Source organism: Diospyros lotus, chromosome 14 (assembly GCF_014633365.1).
Source record: "Diospyros lotus cultivar Yz01 chromosome 14, ASM1463336v1, whole genome shotgun sequence".
NCBI lineage: Eukaryota > Viridiplantae > Streptophyta > Magnoliopsida > Ericales > Ebenaceae > Diospyros > Diospyros lotus.
In genome coordinates this window covers 12,774,578-12,795,179 of record NC_068351.1, presented here as the reverse complement: position 1 = coordinate 12,795,179, position 20,602 = coordinate 12,774,578, and the positions used below count along the sequence as shown (strand labels likewise).

The 20,602-nt window shown below is 39.6% G+C and overlaps 1 protein-coding gene across 3 annotated transcripts in view; it reads right to left on the bottom strand.

The window, feature by feature from the left end:
- Positions 1 to 20,602, bottom strand: part of LOC127791056 (uncharacterized) — a 76,497-nt gene that overhangs the window by 46,004 nt on the left and 9,891 nt on the right. For all 3 annotated transcript variants that reach the window (XM_052320792.1, XM_052320793.1, XM_052320794.1), the window contains 4 exons: positions 9,323 to 9,406; positions 8,927 to 9,014; positions 8,590 to 8,744; positions 6,392 to 8,384 (listed from right to left, as the gene is read on the bottom strand). In XM_052320792.1, the coding sequence (XP_052176752.1) occupies positions 6,392 to 8,384; positions 8,590 to 8,744; positions 8,927 to 9,014; positions 9,323 to 9,406 (2,320 nt within the window). The remainder of the gene's footprint in view (positions 1 to 6,391; positions 8,385 to 8,589; positions 8,745 to 8,926; positions 9,015 to 9,322; positions 9,407 to 20,602) is intronic.

Here is a 20,602-nt window from a genome sequence, read left to right as displayed (position 1 = left end):
GATGGGATTAACCTTGTTGTCTCATGCCCAAATGCCCCTGAAATTCTAGGTAGAAGCCTTTCAGACCTCTGATCACTTGATAAATCTACTACCAGCTGCTTCAATTAAGTTTTCAGCTCCCTTTTGAGTTGCTTTTTCGCAAGACACCTAACTATCAGACCATGCAACCTTTTGGTTGTGCTTGCTTTCCTTATTTTCATCCTTACAACAAGCACAAATTTGCCTTTCATTATACCAAGTGTGTTTTCATTGGTTATACCCAAGCTAGCTACAAGTGTTTGCATCCGTCAGGGAGAGTGTATGTATCTCGTCATGTAAAGTTCAATGCCAATTGTCATGACCCAAGAGGAATCAGAGGGGCAATGCCGCCATTAGTTACAATTGTTGGTTAGGAGATGCTATTCATTCTGTTAAAGTGCACATGGGTGCTGTTCTACAATATTCTATTACTTAAACAGCCTATAAATAGGCCATAGCATGTAGAGAAATGCAGGTTGGTATGATTTAGTGAATTCATATTTCCTTCTTACTTTCTCTCTCTAGTTCTCCTTTGTTTTCCCTCCCTTTCTCTTAATTTCTGCTACGTATCTCCCTCCAATTTTTTATCCATTTCTCTCCCAAATTCTTCTGAATTCCTCCCTAGACCCTAGCTAAACCCTAAGGTCGTAACATTTGGTATCAGAGCAGACGATTCTCGGCTGTGAATTGGTAGTCGTAGCAATTGACCAAGGCGATTCCGCAGCAAATTCAGACAATAGATTGCGGAATTGATCGAAGCAGTGATTTCCGACGCTTAGGGCGAATTAATTTCCAACAGTCCTGGATGCAATTCTGGTGACTGGAAAATTAATCAGAGCAAAGCACTTCAGGCTCGGAATTGGAGACGAAGCGGTGATTAAGTTCATAACAACAGAACGTTGGCATTGGCAGTGGAGCTTGACGTGAATCTATCAAATTCGACTAAACAGAGGCAAAGCTGGTTCCGTAATCTGATCTATCTTGAAATTGGAGGCCGAATCGATTTAATCAAGTTCCGGAAGTATTGGCACAGCAAAAACGTTGTTATCAGAGTGGCGCAGCGAGTTTTGGGATCGGAAATGGATCTTGAAGACGGAGTTCGAAGTTGATTCCGATTATGAATTCTAGTAAATTGTGTTCGAAACTTGGAAGGCGATTCCGACGGTGACTGTGCACATACACGGTCATGTGCAGTTGATTGAGGCGAGCTTAGTACTGCTGACTTTGTAAGGTGAATTTAGAGCTATTGGTTGGAGATGGAAGTGAACAAGCAAGGTCGGGACAATCGTGCATCTGTAGCAATCGTGGCTACTTGCAAGCAACTCCAGCAATCGGCAATTGTTGTAAAACTGGGAACGAATTGAACTCAGCCCATTCAGTTCCAGTGATTCCGACGGAGAATGGCCTCTTGGCTTGAAAATCTAGGAGGTATTGGTCGGTCAAGGAAGGCGTGCATGTGACCAAGGCTGAGATTAGCGATTACTAGCAGTAGTTCTGATCTAAGTTTGAAGGAATTCTGGATCAGATTACTAGCAGCGACAAGAACAATGGACTTCGGCTATTGCAATTGCAATTCAAGAAGGCGATTCACCTTAATCGCAACACAGTAGTTGAGATCCAGAATCAAAGCACGTCTAGAGCAGCTAATCCAAGAGGCGAGTTCCTTTGATCAATTATATACTCGAATTGAAGAGGCAGTGGAGGCATGGTGGTTTAGGCAATACAGGCTTAAGTGGTCGGTGATTGGGTGTGGCTGGAGCGATCTAGAAGCAGGAATAAAGGCCAGGCAGAACTGAACTTGGATTGGATTGGGATTTGGGCAGAAAGGAGCAGCAAACGAGCAGGCCATGCGGTTCTAAATTGGAAAACGATCTGGTCGAACTGATCAGACTGTGATTCCGATTAATTAATAACGGATAGGCTCGTATTGGGGAGGTGCGGTCGGAAGTGGATCTTGAGTGAGGCGAGAAGTATCGTCACGGCATGTGACTTTGGCGATGTTCCAAAGCAATTGGACTTAGGTCACTGTATGTGACTGAGTTGTGACAGCAGGTGCGAACGAAACTGGTCTAGAGAAGAATTCCGCAAGCAGTGATTCTCAATTGACTTGATTTCAGTTGTGATTCTCAACTCAGATTTGGAAGTGGTGAGAAGTGAAACTGAGCAATTAGAGCCATTGTTGTCACTATCGGATTTTGTAGAATTTGATTTGGAGCCTATTCACCAGCAAGAACTGAGGTTGTTGGACTGAAAGCAACCATTGCCAGGTTGAATTAGATTGCGGGGATTAAGGATTGCTGAATTTTAATTCAAGGAGGAGTTTCCGAAGGGATCCTTAGAGGCTGATCAAGAAGCTGTTATAGGGAGTAATTTCAAGGAATTGAACTGAGGAAATGGCCGAAGGACTAATGGCTGCAACAATGGAAGTTAAGGACCTTCGTAGGCAGCTAGACAATTTTTTGATTATGTGTTTACATAAATTTCAGACTGCTAATTGGACTTGGTCGACCTCAATTCCAAGTGTCGATTTGCCCACTTTAGCTCCATTGGCTATTCCGGTGTTTGACAGGGATAGGCCAAAATGGTGGATCCGACAATGTGAACGGGTGTTCTACCAACACCGAGTAGCTGAAAAGGAAAAAGTAAAAATGGTTGCAGCTAATTTGAGTGGAATTCCAGGCGTTTGGTTTCAGAATTGGAGCTGGGGAATGGTAGAATGGAGCTGGCCACAGTTTGTAAATACCTTGTGTACCCGGTTTGGAGAAAGGCCCAAAACTAATGTTGTCATAGGAGTTCCTAAGGCTGCTCATCAAGAAGTGCAGGGAGCTGATATAGTAGCCATGGAAGAGGAAGGTGGTGTTCATACAACTAAGGAGTAGTATGAGGCTGATGAGGTACTAAGAACGAGAAGGGAAGCTGCAAGGAAGGAGGACAGCCCTGCTGATCTTATTGATCTCCAAAAGCAGCAGAGGAAGGAGCTGGAAAAGTCTCTTTACCAAGTACTTGAGGAGAAGGACGAAAGGATTGCACCAGGCACCTTGTTTGGAACATCTCATACATATGTCTTTGGCACAGGCACACAAAACAGGGCAGCAGCTGCAAAAAAGGTTGATTTGCTTAAAGAGAAGTTTAAATTTCTTCTTATGCTTGGAAATGAGATGGTTACAGGATTGACAGCTCCATTGGAACCATTTTCAATGGCAATGAGGAAGAGGTGGATGGCTGGACTTGGGCTTGCCACTAGTCGTAGTTCTGTTAAGGAAGAAGGAAAGAGAAAGCAAAAGAAAAAGGTAATACGAGAGGAGAACAAGAAAAGGCGAAGAAGAAACCAATTGGTGAAGATGGGCATCGGATTAATAACAATGGTTCAATGGTAATAAGTTTCTTGGGGACAAGAAACCTTTCAAGGAGGGGAAATTGTCATGACCCAAGAGGAATTAGAGGGGCAATGCCGCCATTAGTTACAATTGTTGGTTAGGAGATGTTATCCATTCTATTAAAGTGCACATGGGTGCTGTTTTACAATATTCTATTACTTGAACAGCCTATAAATAGGCCATAGCATGTAGAGAAATGCAGGTTGGTATAATTTATTGAATTCATATTTCCTCCTTACTTTCTCTCTCTAGTTCTCCCTTGTTTTCTCTCCCTTTCTCTTAATTTCTGCTACGTATCTCCCTCCAATTTTTTATTCGTTTCTCTCCCAAATTCTTCCGAATTCCTCCCTAGACCCTAGCTAAACCCTAGGGTCGTGACACCAATGACTTTCCATTTCCTCTCTTGTTTCCTACTCCTACCATGTCTAAGTCTCTATGTCCCTCCTTGGGTTCTTCTACTGGTTTTCTTCATTTTGTAGTTTCTACTTCTTCTTCACAGTGTCCTCAAACAGTATGACCTTCTGTAGTTCCAATATTAACTGACTCTCAGTCATGGTCTTCAGACTCTTCAGTCTCACCTACATCCCCACCTTCTTCAGTTCCATTTTCTGCAGGTTCTAGTCCTGTTTCCAACCTTCCTAAGCCTAAAGCTACCCCAGCTCCTTCCATCCATCCTATGCTTACCCGATCAAAGGCCAAATAGCTTGTGACCTCTTCTCCTCATGTCCTAGGGAGCAACCTAGAACCTAGCTCAATTCGTGAGGCACTCTTAGATTCACGATGGGTTAAGGCCATGGAGGAGGAGTTTACTACCCTGAAACGGAATCATACTTGGACCTTGGTTCCCTTTTCATCACACATGAATTTAGTAGGCTGCAAGTGGGTTTACCGAGTTAAAAATAAGGCTGATGGCTCTATCCTAAAATATAAGCCTCGGTTGATGGCCAAGGGATTTCATCAAACCCCTAGTGTGGACTATGAAGAAACCTTCAGTCCAATGAATAAGGCACCCACAATTTGTGTCCTATTCTCTTTAGTTGTTACCTATGGTTGGGACATTCAACAGGTGGATGTAAATAATGCATTTCTTAATAGGGATCTAACTGAAACAGTATACATGGCTCAACCTGAGGTCTTTATTGATCACAGGTTTCTTCATCATGTTTGTCAGCTAAATAAGTCTCTTTATGGGCTCAAGCAAGCCCCTAGGGCCTGGTACTCTAAGTTGAGAACAGCCTTACAGAATTGGGGTTTCGTAAGATCTACTTCTGATGCCTCCTTGTTTATTAAACGGACATCCGGTTATGTGCTTTTTGTTCTGGTCTATCTTGATAATATCCTCCTCACAAGCTCAAATTCCACGGCTCTCAACTCTTGTATTCATAATTTGGACACTCAATTTGCTCTTAAAATTCTAGGCTCAGTGAATTATTTCCTAGGGTTTGAGGCCTACAGAGATACCAGTGGTTTGTATCTCACTCAGTCCAAATATGTGGTTGATTTGTTGAAGAAGGTTGCCATGTCAAATTGCAAGCCTTGTAGCACCCCTATGGCTGCTGGTATTTCATTCACTGATGATGGGGACTCCTTTTCCAATCCTACTCTCTATAGGACTTTAATTGGATCCCTACAATATCTTACATACACACGCCCAGACATAGCCTTTATAGTCAATAAACTGAGTCAATTTTTGTCTAATCCTAAGACCCAACATTGGTTGGCTTGTAAAAGGCTATTGCGTTACCTCAAAGGTACTGTTGGTATGGGGCTAGTTTTTACACCCTCACTTGATGACTTGACTCTAGTCGTGTTCACTGGCGCTGATCATGCTGGCTGCAAGATCACTAGACACTCCACCAGTGGGTTTTGTGTTTACTTTGGCCGGAATCTTATTGTTTGGGGGTCCAAAAAGCAATCGGTTGTTGCTCGCTTGCTTGGTGAGGCAGAATATCCGGTTGTTACCCTTGGAATAACTGAACTCATGTGGCTAAAATCTCTATTTTTTGAGTTGGGGTATCCTTGTTTGTCTACTCCTATTGTTTGGAGTGATAATCTTGCTGCCAAGAGCATGGCTGAAAATCCAATTTTCCATTCCAGAACTAAACATGTGGAGATTGATGTTCATTTTGTGCGTGAAAATGTTGAAAAAGGTGACGTGGAAATTAGATATGTTCCTACCTCCGATCAAGTGGCTAACATTCTCACTAAAGGGCTACCTAAGGCTCGATTTGAGTTCTTATGTGCTAAGCTTGGTATTCGGATATCCCCTATATGCACCAGTTCCTCTACGGCTACTTTGGCATTGGTGGAGTCTGATTTGAAGGGGTGTGTGGAAGCACCCGTCAAGACTAAATTTCTGATGCCAACAAAGTCTGATTTGAAGGGGAGTGAGGAAGCACCTAATGTGTTGTTGTGATTGTTATGGTGATGTCTTACATTTGGCTTATATTTGACTGTGTGTCTAGTTGTTATTATTAGTTGGTAGCCGGTAGCCTTGCATTAGTTCTTAAGTCGTTAGGCGGTTCTTTTCTGTTATGCTTTGAGCAATATATATATCAGCTTACTGATCTTGTAATCTTTATCTTTTGATTCTGGTTTCTTAATACAATATCTCAAGGTATTCTTCTTCTCCTCATGCCCTATTTGTTCTCTGTACCTAGGGTTTTCTTACAATGCATATTTCTTGAGGGACCGAAAAAAAGAGCATAGTATTGTATATCATAATGGAATCTGAAATAGGAAGGTCTGTTTACATTTTTTTTAATATACAACAAGTCTTACTCCTGCTAGATGGTAGTTGGTTACATGGATTCTATCATGTCAATCATTTCTATCCTTTCTATGGCCATTATACCCCATGAATATATATTTTCAAATGTTATGCAACATATATATTCCATGTTGTCTATGGACAAGATTCATATTCAAGGGAAAAAGCATCCTTAGCAGGTGATGAAAATCTACCAAGCCAGATAAGCTAGAGATGTTACTCTTACCAAATGAAGACTGTTTTCTGCAACAAATAAAATTCCTTTAGGACATTCAGCAGAACAAACAGGAGTTGCATGTGTTGAAGGTTGAAAGGAGATGGAAGTATATGAAAGGCTGTGCCTAGCTGTTTGCAGTAACCATGGCCTATCACTGAGAGCAATCATATCAGCATCAGGTGAATCACTCAGTGGAATTAGGAAAGTAGGAGTAATTCCAATCCGGCGTATTGCAACTAATTGAAGATAAACAGGATTGCCCTTGGACTTCTCAGATGAATCAAAAGTAAAATTTTGGGGCTCTGTAGCTTTTACTAAGTAAGTATCCAAGTTTACCAAACAGGAATTGCTACGAGGCCTTTGGCTGAGAGATATTGAAGTGGACATTGACAAGGCAGGCCACTCAAACCGAAGCAGCATTCCATTCCTCAATCCTGATAGAACATAAAGCCGATCAACTGAGACAAGCCTAACATCTTGAGGAACACAGCCACTAACAGCAGTTCCCATAGTGTTGGTTAAAGAAATAGTCCCTACCGCTAGAAACCTTAGACCTTTGTCGGGCAGAAAAGATAAAATTTCCACTGAAGGTTTATGAGTACCAATAACAAAGGTAATACCACTGTCAACTCCCTCAGGAAGGGTATGTACAGGATTTTTAACTGCCAAATTACAAGTGGAAGGTTTGTGCTCAAAATTCTTCACAGGGATAGAAATACACGATAACTCATGCTGCAATTTCACATGTTGCATCTCACATATTTCATAGTTGCCTGCTGACAGATGTCTGACCCCAAGAATAAACAAAAAACTTGGACTTGAAGTTGTAATGACTATCAAATTATGCCCAACTGCCCCAAGACTGATACTGATATTATCAGGGGACCATGATGTACAAATTGGTAATAATGAAGGAAGACCTTCTGGATGGGCAGCAGCAGTAGGCAAACACAGTCTAATTGCATTTTGGTATATCTGGACCAGTAAACCATCACTGACAAGGCCACATGCTAATGTGCAGACGTCAGGCTGGAAACCAACAATATCAGTCACGTCTGTAAAGCTTAAGCCAACTGATAGAACCCTTGTTTGTTCAACAAATGATAACACTAGGAAGGAATGATAAGAATCGATGAATTTCATTTTGACTGTCCAAGTACCCGTTATGCCTTGATAAATAGGGGCAGTTCTCAACAGCTTTTCTACGCTGATGCCACTTCGAATAATCCTCAAAGATCCCTCTGGTGCCATCCCAGAGCAAGCAAACATCTGATCATGTATTTCATCATGGTAATCCACTACTGACATATCCAAAATTGGGGCAATATTTTGTATTGGACTTCTGTAAAGTAGCCTTCCATCTTCCAACTTCAAGACCATTCCATCTCCCATCTCAACAAGAGCAGACAAGAATCCACCTTCTGACCATAAAAGTGTTTTGCAAGGCAGACCTTTGTAGAGACATTCAGATAGATCAACTTTAATACCATCAGAATCTGAAGAAATTTCAATCATAAAAAGTTCTCCACTATCTATACAGAAAATCATCCTTGGATTTTTTTCATTTCCTGGTTCCCAGCTCCATGAGCACACATGTTTTGAATGTGAATTGATATTACCACTGTCTCCATCAATACTCATGGGATCATCATCTTTAAGGATGTCTTTTAGCTCCAGTAAAGCAGACGCAGCAACATCATAAAGACTTTCCTCATCAACATCATTTACTCTACAAGAGTCATCAATAAAAGTCTGCTCCTCTACGGCAGTAGGCAAAAAATTTAAGTTCATTCTATATGCGTAACACGGTTTGTGAGCCTCCCTTAGATCCATTAAGAGAACATCACCAATCCTGAACAGAAGGGCAAATCCATATGAATGTGGAACTTCAACCACACTGTGTGCTAGCGGTCCAGGTTCAGCAAACTCAGAAATTACATGAATAGCATGTTCCCTAATACTCCATTCCAATAGCAAAAGCTCATTTATGAAAGATCCCCTCCTGCAGCATCCACAAGCAGCCTTCTAAGCATCCACACAAAATTAGCAAGGACACTAAGATAACCTCAAGAGACCACAACTCAAAACAAAGCACAGACAAACAATAACAGACAAAGTAGGAACTCCAAATATAAATGAGCAAGCACCTATCTCACAGAAATTTGAAGGATGGACCCCAAAAAAATTGCATAGAAGGAACATAATACCTATTCAGAAGAATGGCTAACATAGGATTCTGCTCCTTATTTGGGTGGCAAAAATCTCTGGAAATAAAACACATGCTCCATATAGTCCCACAAATATTGGTCAGACCACTGCCTGTACTTGGGTCCCCTTCATTTTCAGAAGGATAAGATATTCTCTGAAATAAATAAATGAGGCAAAAAAGTTAACTTCTAACTAAAAGCTTTATATTTAATATGGGAAAAAATGCTTGTCATTAATCATTATCATTGTGAACTAAATATATCACATGCACAGCTGTTCGGCATTCATAAAGACATTAGTTTCTAAAAGGGAGGAAACAAAAATAAGCATCTCAACCTTATCAATGATATCAGTGGCTGCAGAGATTGAAACTGAGAACATAGCCAATTGATCCTCATATGCACTAGCAGCAATGAAGCATCCACTGCAAAGGTAATGGATAAAAGAATCTATATCAATATAAATTCTAGGTGCTCATCCTGATCAGTAAGTACACAATACTACCAGCCCTTTGAAAACTTTTAATGTCATAAAAGTAATCCAATCAGTTCAAGCACGCAATAGAGAGGAGACAGTAGCAGATTTATCGTTTTGTTTCAATTCCCTAGGGTTTGAGGAGGGAGCATGAATGCTAGAGCAGTAGGTGATCATATTATCAATGATTCGATTATCAGTGTCCATTAAAAAAAATTAAATATTGATCGATGCATCTTAGCAAGAAAAGCAACTTACAAGGAATCAACAGCTAACATCCTTCCCACCTGATGCCTTGAGTTGCCAGGAGCAGAAAGTTGAATTTGGGTCAATGGAAAAAACCTATTCCAGAAGCAAATGCAAAATAAACACAGAGCAAACCAAAATAAATGTAACCTTTACTTCAAAAGATAAGCCTTATTATTTATTTACTAGCAAGTGGCATGGGAGCACATGCTAGTGTTTCAGAAAACAATATATAAAGCATTAAGACTAAAGAGAAAAAATGTACACTGGCACATATAAATTTTTTTTTTTGGAATATTTGTATTTATTTTAAATTACAAACTAGATATTTATCTTTTTGCTTAGATTTAGCCTACATTTTGCAAAATTATTACAGCCTTCAAATCATTCTCAAGGGTTTAGAGAGTCATTTATTTTATACTAAGGGAAACAACATCACTTCCCTTTAATCTTGGTTTCCCACGATTCCAATTATTTCTTTGAAGCCTTTTTCCCTTTCAGTTGATGAGCTATTTTTGTAGATTGTGCTTTTTTCATCTCCTTTTAATCTTTTTTTCCTTCTTTTCTTTTAGATTCTTATTCTTTCTTTGAAGCATTTTTTTCCTTTCAGTTCAATCAATTGTTTAGGGATCACATAGATTGATTATAAGTATTCTTCACATTCTACATCCATTATCCATTATTTGATTATACTAAAACTAATAACTTAATAGCAAAAAAGGAAAAAGAAAACCCATGACTAACAGAGATCCCCCCCAAGGAAGTTAAATATTTACTTGGTAGCAACATTCAAATTAAAGTGGTTTCTCATAGATCACTTCATCACCATTTAACTACTACAATTTGTTGAACTCTAGAATCAAGATAAAGCTCTTCAAAATAAGAGCAGTTTAAATTTTATTATTTTTATTTAACTCAACCTCCTGCTTCCATTAACTCCAACCACACATATTCATTTTTGTAGTTGACAATGTGATTTTCCCAATGTAGCAACACTTACACTATTACCATCGTATGGCTTCAATATCAAAAATTACCTTTTGTTATATTAGTTCACAGATCTTAGATACATTATACTGAAATATTTTTATCTCATTTGCCTTAAGACAAATGTTTAATCAAACAAAGGAAATGTAGTATTTTTTCTTTTTCTTTTTTATCCATGTATTTTGAATTTCAGTTTGAAGATGTCTCAGTATAAGGGATTGCTTGCAATCTATGAAGCATTGGCACGGCAACACGAGGACACCAAACACAAGACATGAGACATAGGGACACAACATTTTTCAAGAAAGTAGGACAAGACATCGTTGAGATATGTTAATAAATAAAATAATTTTTATATTTTTAAAGCACAATAAACTATCAAAACTATAATACAACTCAAACATATGCATTTAAAACTCATAAGTCAAAATTCCAAATGAATAACTCTAATCTAATTAGCAATCAATTCATAGTCCAATAGTCTTCATCCCTTACAATCCAGTTGATGTTTAAAGAGCTAGATAATAGAAGCATGAAGCGTATGAAAACTGAATAGTCTTCCAATCAAAACATGCAATTACCAAGTCATAAAGGACATGCATGTCCTACAACTGTCCACATAGGGGACATATGTGTCATGTGTGTCCTTCCCATAGCCTTTTAACAAATTATAAGAAAGTGGCGAACATGCCATGTGGGCATGTCTCATCTGTCAGGCAAGCCAGCAACACCGGTATGACAACTCCTAGAAAGTGTTTGTGCTTTATAGCTTGTGTTGGAATAAAGGGAAATAAAAGGCTTACTCTGGTTGGATAACTGGCTCACCAAGGAATGCAGAAGATTATGTTTCGTAATGTAAATATAGAATTTACAATCAATTGTTTAATTAGTTTCCTAATTGTTTATGATTCTGTAATAGTTAGTTTCCTTAGAGGATAGATTGATAGTTTCCTTTAAATTTAGATTGAAAGTTTCCTAATGAAGGTGATAAGACTCACCTTAAATATGACTATAAGTATGTGCTGCAAGAATAAGAATTCGGTGAATTCCTTCATAGGTATCAAAGCCATCTTTCTAAGGCATTTTTTCCGACCTCAGTGCTTCTCTCATTTCCAGCCTTCTTGTCTCTCCGGCCTTCATTGCCATTCTCTGGCCTACATTGCCACCTTGCTGTTCTGCCTTTATCGCAGCCTTTCCTAATCATTCTACATTTTTTTTCATCACAATATGTCAACTACTTCTCAAGATTCTATCTCAACTGCTATGGGGAGATATTGGTTGCACCTACAACTATCACTGCAATAGGAACTAGAAGTGATTTCCAAAATATAAATCCTCTATACCGGCTTGATAACTACCTATAGCGGAGTCAGGTAGTTAGGACTTTTCTCAAAGGAAGAGAAAAGATAGGCCATCTTACCAACCCCAACCCAAAAGAAACAGATCAAGGATTCAAGGCATGGGATGAAGAAGATTTACTGATTAATGTCACATTCCTAGGTTACCTAGGGTTGAGACTAGAATTAGGGGGGAAATCAGAATGGGAGAATTGAAGGAGGGAGAGAGAAATTAGTAGAAAGGGAGGGAGAAATTACAGAGAACTGAGAGAGGAATAGAGAGAACTAGAAAGGAAGGATTTCAATATCATTTCACATTTCATATCTCATCGTCTTACAAGTAGCCCTTTTATAAGCATAGTTGGTTGCTCACTGAATTCATAACTGCTAACTAAATTCATAACAGCATCCATATGCTCCTAACCAATTGCAAAACATCTCCTAACAAACTATTATTAACCCTACTACAATATTGCCCCTCTATTGCTCCTAGGGTCATGACAATTCCCCCCTCCTTGAGAGGTTTCTTGTCCCCAAGAAACTTATTACTACTAAGCCGTTATTTCTTCATCCACTTCCCATTTTCACCGTCTGTTTAATCTCTTTTTCTCTCTTCTCCTTCTAAGTTCATTCCTCTTTGCTTTTATGTTCCTTCTCTTTTGCTTTTTCGGCACTTGTAAAATGTTTTCGCAAATCTCCATTCAAAAGTTCTCTTTTCCCATTGATCTGTAAGTCCCAACAATGTCTTGGGTCTTCATACATGAACTATGCCAGTGCATGGTAGCAATTAGTAGTCCGATAGCAACCTTTTCTTTCAACATCTTCCCAACTACAACAACCCAATTCACAAAAGGTAATTGCAGCTCGTGGCCAAGCTCAATCTTGTCTCCCCCATGAATCAAAAGTTTGATAGCACTCCTACTTAGGTGTGGAGAATCTCCCATCAACCTCATACATATCTCCAAATGCTTAGTGCAATGTTGTTTGATTACTTCCACTGCTACTGCAACTGTTATAATTGGGAGCACTGGCAGCCCTTATTCCTCTTAAGAAACCAGTCAAACACCTCCCGATCACACTCTCAATCACTCTCAACTCACCGGCCAACACACCACAACACAAATAACAAAGAACAGAATGTAAACAAAAACAGAACAAGAAAGAAACATCAAACCACATAAGAAGACAGAATTTTATCCTGGTTCATGTCAATTGAATTGGCACTACATCCAGCCTTGAAACCACCACAGAGTGCAGCCTTCTTTATTGATGAAAACAATACAAGACTTCCCTCTTCTCTCTCTCAAGATACAAGCCTTCCCAAAAGTGTACAAGACTATAACTCACAGCTTTCTCACTCTTTAGACTCTCGTGAAATCAGAAGAAAATATGCGATACTCTATCCCTCAGCCCCCTACCCTATTTATAAAAAATAAGGTGATATTTCCTAGGGCCGGTTATGATATTACCGGTTTTGCCCCCCACTAATAATTAATATTACAAGAGAGCCACCCACCTATCAACTAACCCTTAACCGCATGTAAACCTATCACTAACTCTAGACAATCTTTAACAAATCTCCACCATTGTCTTGAGTGTGATACCTTCCATCTTCATCCATCAAAAACTTTGGCTTGCTCTTCCTTTGGTTTCCCGCATGATAACCTGATCATCAAATCAATCAACAAACATTAAGAAAATCAAAAACAATGCTGTAAATTTCACCAATGGATCACCTACGACAATACTTTCAGCTGCATATCCTATACACGCAACTCTAATTAAGATTTATCTACCTCCTCAAGGGGTTTTCCTAATGGATACATTCATAACACCAATATGATTGGTTTCTCCATAGTGTCTGAGTACACTCCACCATAAACCAAAACCATTCTCAATGTTATTCCTTAATCCCAAAGTATCCAAACTTTCCACAGCATCACAACACCAGTGCACCTTACCCGGATTGGTCTTAACAGTGCTAGACTTACTCCTAGCTTCCCAAAAATCGGTCTTTAGGCTTTACCACTGTCTTTCCTTCTCATGTTTGTTTCAAACTCAAAACTGCTCAAATTTTCTTCTATCTACCTACTAGTCTACCAAGACATGCTTAAGATTAAGGTAACCTAGGTTGCCATAAGCTATCCAATTCCTATTCCAATCTCTATACCTTATCTTTCCAACTTCTCCTCCTTCCAACAATCTCAAACACTGAACTACCACCTCAGCTACACCTTGAGATTCCCATTGGATAACTATCAATAAAGCTGCCTGTCACCGCTTGGCAGTAACAAGTATGCAACCTTCTAATTCGATACAAATGAGAAGGTCAAAAGGGATTCTTAGGGAGAAATTCAGCAACGAGAAAGAGAGATTCAAGAGAGAGAGATAGAGAGAGCGAGAGAGAGATAACAGGAAGGAGAATAATATTCTTCAGATTTTTCATACCCCTTACAGGCTGGTACTAGAGGATATATACATCCTCTACTTTAGATGCTGCCTCAGCAGATTCCACCCCTCCTAACTAACTATTTTGTCTTTTCCCAGGCCCCCTTTACACATAGGATATTCCCTTAGACACCCTCTCAACGTACAGCTGCCCTCCCCTTACGAGTACAAAAGCTTTAAGTAAATGAAAACATAAAAGCATAACAAAAACGCAAAAAAAGTTAAAACAGAAAAAGAGCCGATGTCGCACCATGGCCTATGTGCGTGACACTGCCTTACTTTTCGTAGGCATAACATTGAAATTGATACAGCTACCCCATGCACTTAATTTACCCCTTGGACTATTGCAATCTTATATCTTACCTGGGGGATTATAATCACACCTAGAGAGACCTTCTAAGCAACCAATCCTTGCTTAGCTTTCCCTCTAGCTTCTTATCTCTTGGCTACACTATAAGATCATTTTTTCCTTAATATTCACATGATCATGGCTGTTAGAGATACCTATTTGACCCAAATTAAGCCTTCATGTGATGCTTTAACCAATGGCCATTTGTCTAGCCTTTTTCCTAGACTTTTCCCCATTTCCAGCACCTTCCTTAATTCTCAAATGGACACTTCACAGCACTCCACCCCTTTAGCCTAAGGGATCTTCCACCTAAGTCCAAGTTTCATTTCTCCCCAAATTTACATGGCTCCATGCCATTCATTTGGACAAGAGTGCATCACCTCTTCTTATACAAGAGGTTCTATTTTCCAGCCTATTCCTTAGCACTCAAACCAGAGCCTAAGCATCCTAAACCCAACTCTTTCCATACCTCACTGGTACTTTCTCGTGGTTCTATCTATTACCAATCCTAGGCAACACTCTAAACCTTCTACTCCCTTGCTCATTATCTACAAGATGATTCTCCTTCCCTTTCCTTGCTTAGTCTGGACTTTGATCAACAATGGCTACACCATACAAGACAACACTTGCACACACCATTTCCCCTCACTGTTCATAAGAACCCTCACTGCTAGAGCCAAATCTATCTTAAACACTAGCTTCCTCCCTTTCACAATCCAGCCCAAGTTTACACAATGAATATGATCAAAACATTTTCCAGATTTCCCTATTGCTATACCCTGGTTCATAGGTTAGTTTAGGGGCATTCCCAAAGGATTATACATGTTTTATTTTCCAGCATCCCAGATTCCATCCCTTTCTCTTAGCATCAACTAATTTTATGTCCTATTTGTAGAGTTTTCACTACATAGGTAAGAACCCTAGCTTTAGAAGACCTAGGCATACCTATTCCACAACTCTACTCCACCTAACCTTTCAAACCAAAAGCAATTTCCAGCAAGCTCATATACACTTGGGAATTCCTTAGGGACACACCATCTCCACTAGGTTCACCTCACCTAGCTCCACCATGAGACAAGGCCTAGATAGGTCCCCCTACATCCTAGAAGCTGATCTCTAATGGGATTTTGACATATAAAAGGTCTGTTTTTGGAGACTTCTACATTTGGTGACCTTACCAAACTACATGATTTCTATTCCTTTATACCTGCAAACTTTTCCCTCCCCTAATATCCCTAGGCTTAGATACCTTTCCTAGTCCTTGCTCACCATTGTGAGCCATCCTCAAGAAATGACACCGCCTAACTTATCCTACGCTTTTCTTAGTGGCTGCAGCTTATCCATATATAAATGCAAGCATGCACCACATAACCTCCATTCTTGAGGGTTGCTACCATCTCTCTAAGAGATCCTTGCAACTTCTTAGGACTCCAATTTTCCTTTATAGGAGAAACCCTTTCTATCTAATTCTTCCTAAGGACATTAGACTTTCTTTCTAAAACATGGACATATTTTACAGCTTCTAATAATCTGGAACAGCTCCACCATGCATCCTAATTTCTCCCATCTCCAATTCCCTTGACCTTAATTTGTTGCCTAGACAAACCATTTCCCCCTCCACCATGTCCCTATGGGTAAATACCCATTTCCTATGAGAAGTACACCCTAAACCGAAGACCTATGCTACTTTTCCTGCATACCTAGAAAAGCTAGAGGACATCCGCATTCTCATAGCCAAAACCACACATGGTGCTTGAGCATTCGGGGTTGGTTTTCAGTTGGGATTCTTTCTTCCTATTTGGGCAGTTCTTCTTCAAACGCCCTTCTTCATGGCAATGAAAGCATTTAATCACTTTCTTTCCACTCCTAGACTTAGACCGAGACCTACCTTTAAACCTTAGGGTCTCCTTTTTTTGTTCTAGAGTTCATTGCCAAAGCTTCTATAGCAGATTTCTGGGACTCTACTTTGTGCTGCAAATCCTTGGAATTCAAAGCTCCTATCACATCATCTAGGGTCAACTTATCTCTCCCATGTTTCAAGATATCCACAAAGGTCTCATAGGACTTAGGAAGAGAGTGCAATAAGACCAAAGCCTTATCCTCATCTTCATACCTAATATTTATATTCTCAAGATCCAAACACAATTTATTAAAACTGTCCATATGGTCTTGCAAACTTTGATTCTCACTCATCTTGAAAGAAAAGAATTTTGTTTTCAAGAACAACCAGTTAGAGAGGGTTTTAGTCATATAAAGTGCATCTAACCTATTCCAAAGCTCCACTACAGTTGTCATCTTTGACACCTCCCGCAAGACTGTCTCCTAGGCTTAGAATAAGGGTGTTAAAGGCTCTTTTGTTGGTTTCTTTTCTCCTATCCCTGATTTCCTTTCTTGGACTTCAGTTAGGGTTTCGGGCATAGGCTTTTCAACCTCTAGGGCGTCCTCCAGTCCAAGATTTTCAAAAAGGGCTCTCATCTTCATCTTCCATAGGCCAAAATCGTTTTGGCCATCAAATTTCTCAACATCATACAATGCGGCAGAGGCTATAGAAGCCATTCCTGCGGGTATGTGATGAAATTCTAAGTTCTTGATGATTCTTGATGAGAAGACCCAGCTCTGATACCACTTTGTTATAATTGGGAGCACTTGCAGCCTTTATTCCTCTCAAGAAACCAGTCAAACACCTCCCGAAACTCACCAGCCAACACACCACAACACAAATAACAAAGAACATAATTTAAACAAGAACAGAACAAGAAAGAAACATCAAACTACATAAGACAGAATTTTATCCTGGTTCATGCCAATTGAATTGGCACTACATCCAGCCTTGAAACCACCACTGAGCGCAGCCTTCTTTATTGATGAAAACAGTACAAGACTTCCCAAAAGTGTACAAGACTATAACTCACGGCTTTCTCACTCTTTAGGCTCTCGTGAAATCAAAAGAAAATATGTGGTACTCTATCCCTTAACCCCCCCTGCCCTACAACAACAACAACAACATATCCAACCTTTATCCCACTATGTGGGGTCGGTTACATAAATTCTAGACTTCCATGTATTTCTATCTTTTGTCATATCTTCATTGAGATCCATACACTTCATATCAAATAACCCTTAACCGCATATAAACCTATCACTAACTCTAGACAATCTTTAACAGCGACAACTTGGAGCCAAACTTCAATGTCAAAATCTCTATATTGGATAGGGAAAGTATCTTTTCTAGCCAAAACTAATCTTCTGACATTCTCATGGTGGTCTTTGGTGCTCAAAATCTCCTTATTCAATATATCATTCACAACCTTATCATAATCATAGGGGTATTCTGAATTATGCATTGTTTGCAGCATATTGTCTAACAATTCATATTCCATTCGCAGAGGCAAAGCATGTTGGAGTAGTTCAACGACAAGTGGAAGATCTATAGGACTTGGGGACATCAATACCGAATCTGGAAATTCAGCAACCCATGCTGGAGAAAGTTCACCTATCTGTTTAAAATCAGAAAGAACAATATGCCTCTCCATGACTGTTCCAAATGGTTGCCACAACTCCAAGAAGACAACCCTTAAGCTATGCATGTCAGCCTTTTCATCGATCTTTAGCCACCCCTCCTCAACTTCCGATGCAGTGTAAAAATAGGTGAGAACTTGGCTAGGACGATCTAAAGAAACTCCAACCATTTCAGTAGGGTTAGGACCCTGGACCAACTCATCTTCGGTCTGATCTTTAGCCAGTAAAACAAATGAATCAATGTTTTGTTCCCATGCTACTTCATCATGATTTATTGGTTGTCCTTGAGATTTCTTAGCAATTGTAACATAATTCATTTCAACGTCTTTCCCCTCCGTTGGAGCCTCAATAATTCCTCCAATAGCTACCCTTCCTCCCTTGTCATCTTGAATGACCTGCTCCATTTCAGGTCTTTCCTCACTTCTTGCAACAACCAGTCCGAATCTTAAGACCTCAGCAATCTTAGGAATACCTCCAATCTGCTGACTACTCTTAATATTATTGAAGCACAAAGAAATATGTGTGTGTGTGTGGGTAATATGTGTACATGTGGAGGCAACAGATATCTTTAGATTATATCTTTAGATTTCTTCCTAATCTAGAATAAGAAGTTTCCTATGTCAAACTTAAGAAACTTTCCTAATAGTGTAAATATATATCCTTTATGTATATCTTCATTGTGTAGTATTTCTTGTAGAAGGAAGGTCTATATATGTATTTTCCCTTCTCTATAAGAGGATCTCATCGTGTACATTACGATTTCAATGAAATATTATTATTTAGTTTCTTCTACATGGTATCAGAGCCAGCGATTCTGACCTGATCTGCCCAGAACCCTAGTGTGCCTTCATTGCACAGTTTTTCCTCTGATCGCTCTAAAGCCTTCATTGCTTCTTCCTTGTACAACCGATTTGTCAAGTGAACATGTCGGAACTCTCAAAGGCTACTCCCACCTTGACAACTGGAGAATCAACTCCAGTTGAACAGCCCACTGGAACTGGAGATTTGCCTAGTGTGCATCAGTCCTACCATCTAGACGGTAGGAACTAGTTATAGTGGGCTCAACTCATCAGGACCTTCCTCAAAGGCCGAGGGAAGATCAGCCACTTAACTAGTCCTCCACCAAAAGACTCAGATCCTACTTTCGCAGCATGGGATGTTGAGGACTCTCTCATCATGTCTTAGCTGTGGAGTGCAATGCAGCCTGAAGTTAGTAAGAACTTCATGTTTTTAAGTACAACAAAGGAGATCTGGGAAACGATAAGGCAGACCTACTCAAAAGTTCAAGATACCTTGGTGATCTTTGAGATCTAGACCAAGATACTAGGCAAGGTCAATTAACTATTACAGAATATTATAATAGAATGAAGGGATTATGGTTGGAGCTTGATCATTATCAAGACATAAAAATGGTGTGCAGTGAGGATGTTGCCACCCTCAATCAAATTTTCAAAAGAAATAGGATTGTTGAGTTTCTAGTGGGCCTAAATCCAGAATTTGATCAAGTAAAAATTCAGGCTCTTGGTAGAGATAAACTCCTTACTCTTAATGAAGTGTTTGCCATTGTTAGGAGCGAGGAGAATCGAAGAGGTGCCCCTGAAAGTTTAGCCTTGATGACCAGCAACAAAGAGCAAGATTTAAAGTGGGAAAGTTAAAAGCTCAAACCAAGAACTCAAGTCGTGAAGGGCAGTGGTGTACCTACTACAAGAAACCCCGGCATACTAGGGATACGTGCTTTAAATTGCATGGGAAGGAGGCAGTTTTGAATAAGATAGGAGGGTTCAGGAACATAAAGCACTAGGTTTATCTCTCAAACAAGGAGTAGGAGAAAGGAACTGATAAGGGAGAAGCATATCTGGAACTAATCTTAATCAATTGAATGCAGAGGAGATTAACAAGCTGAAATCTTTCCTAAGGACAATCCAGGATGGAGCATCGTGTTCTCTTGCACAGCAAGGTAAATACCTAAAGTTTGATTCTTTTCCAGCCTCCAAAACTGATGGCAATAACAAATGGATCCTTAATTCGGGAGCCACTAATCACATGACCCCTAACCTTCATGTTTTTGAGACTTACAAGCCTCTTGAAACCACCAAACAAATTACTATTGCCAATGGAACCTCTGTTCCCATCACAAGACAGAGCAAGGTCAATCTTAGCCCTCTTTTATCTATTTATCGGGTACTTCATGTACCTAATTTGGCTAGCAATCTTATTTCCATTCATCAGCTTACTAAAGACCTAAATTGTCATGTTATTTTTTCTCCACATATGTGTAAATTTCAGGCCATGGACACGGGGAAGATGATTGGTGTGGCTAAAAAAAAATGAACTATATGTCTTACAAGGGGGGAGTGATTGTCCTAAAAGGAGGTAGCTGAGGATTGCTTGTTGGATGATTCACGAGATTGAAGGAATTACAGGAGGAGAATCGTGAGCTGTCTTTCCTAAAATCAAGACAGATCTTCTCCAAGATTAGAAAAGTGTATGTTTCCTAATCTATGTTTGTATATTTAGTTTCCTTGTATAGTGTCCAACATATTTAATTTTCCTTTTCTACAACTTTCCTATAGTGTAATCAAAAGAATAACTAGGGGAAATCAATCATTCACCCGTAAAAAAATTCATTAGCTTTAGGAGGATATTTATATA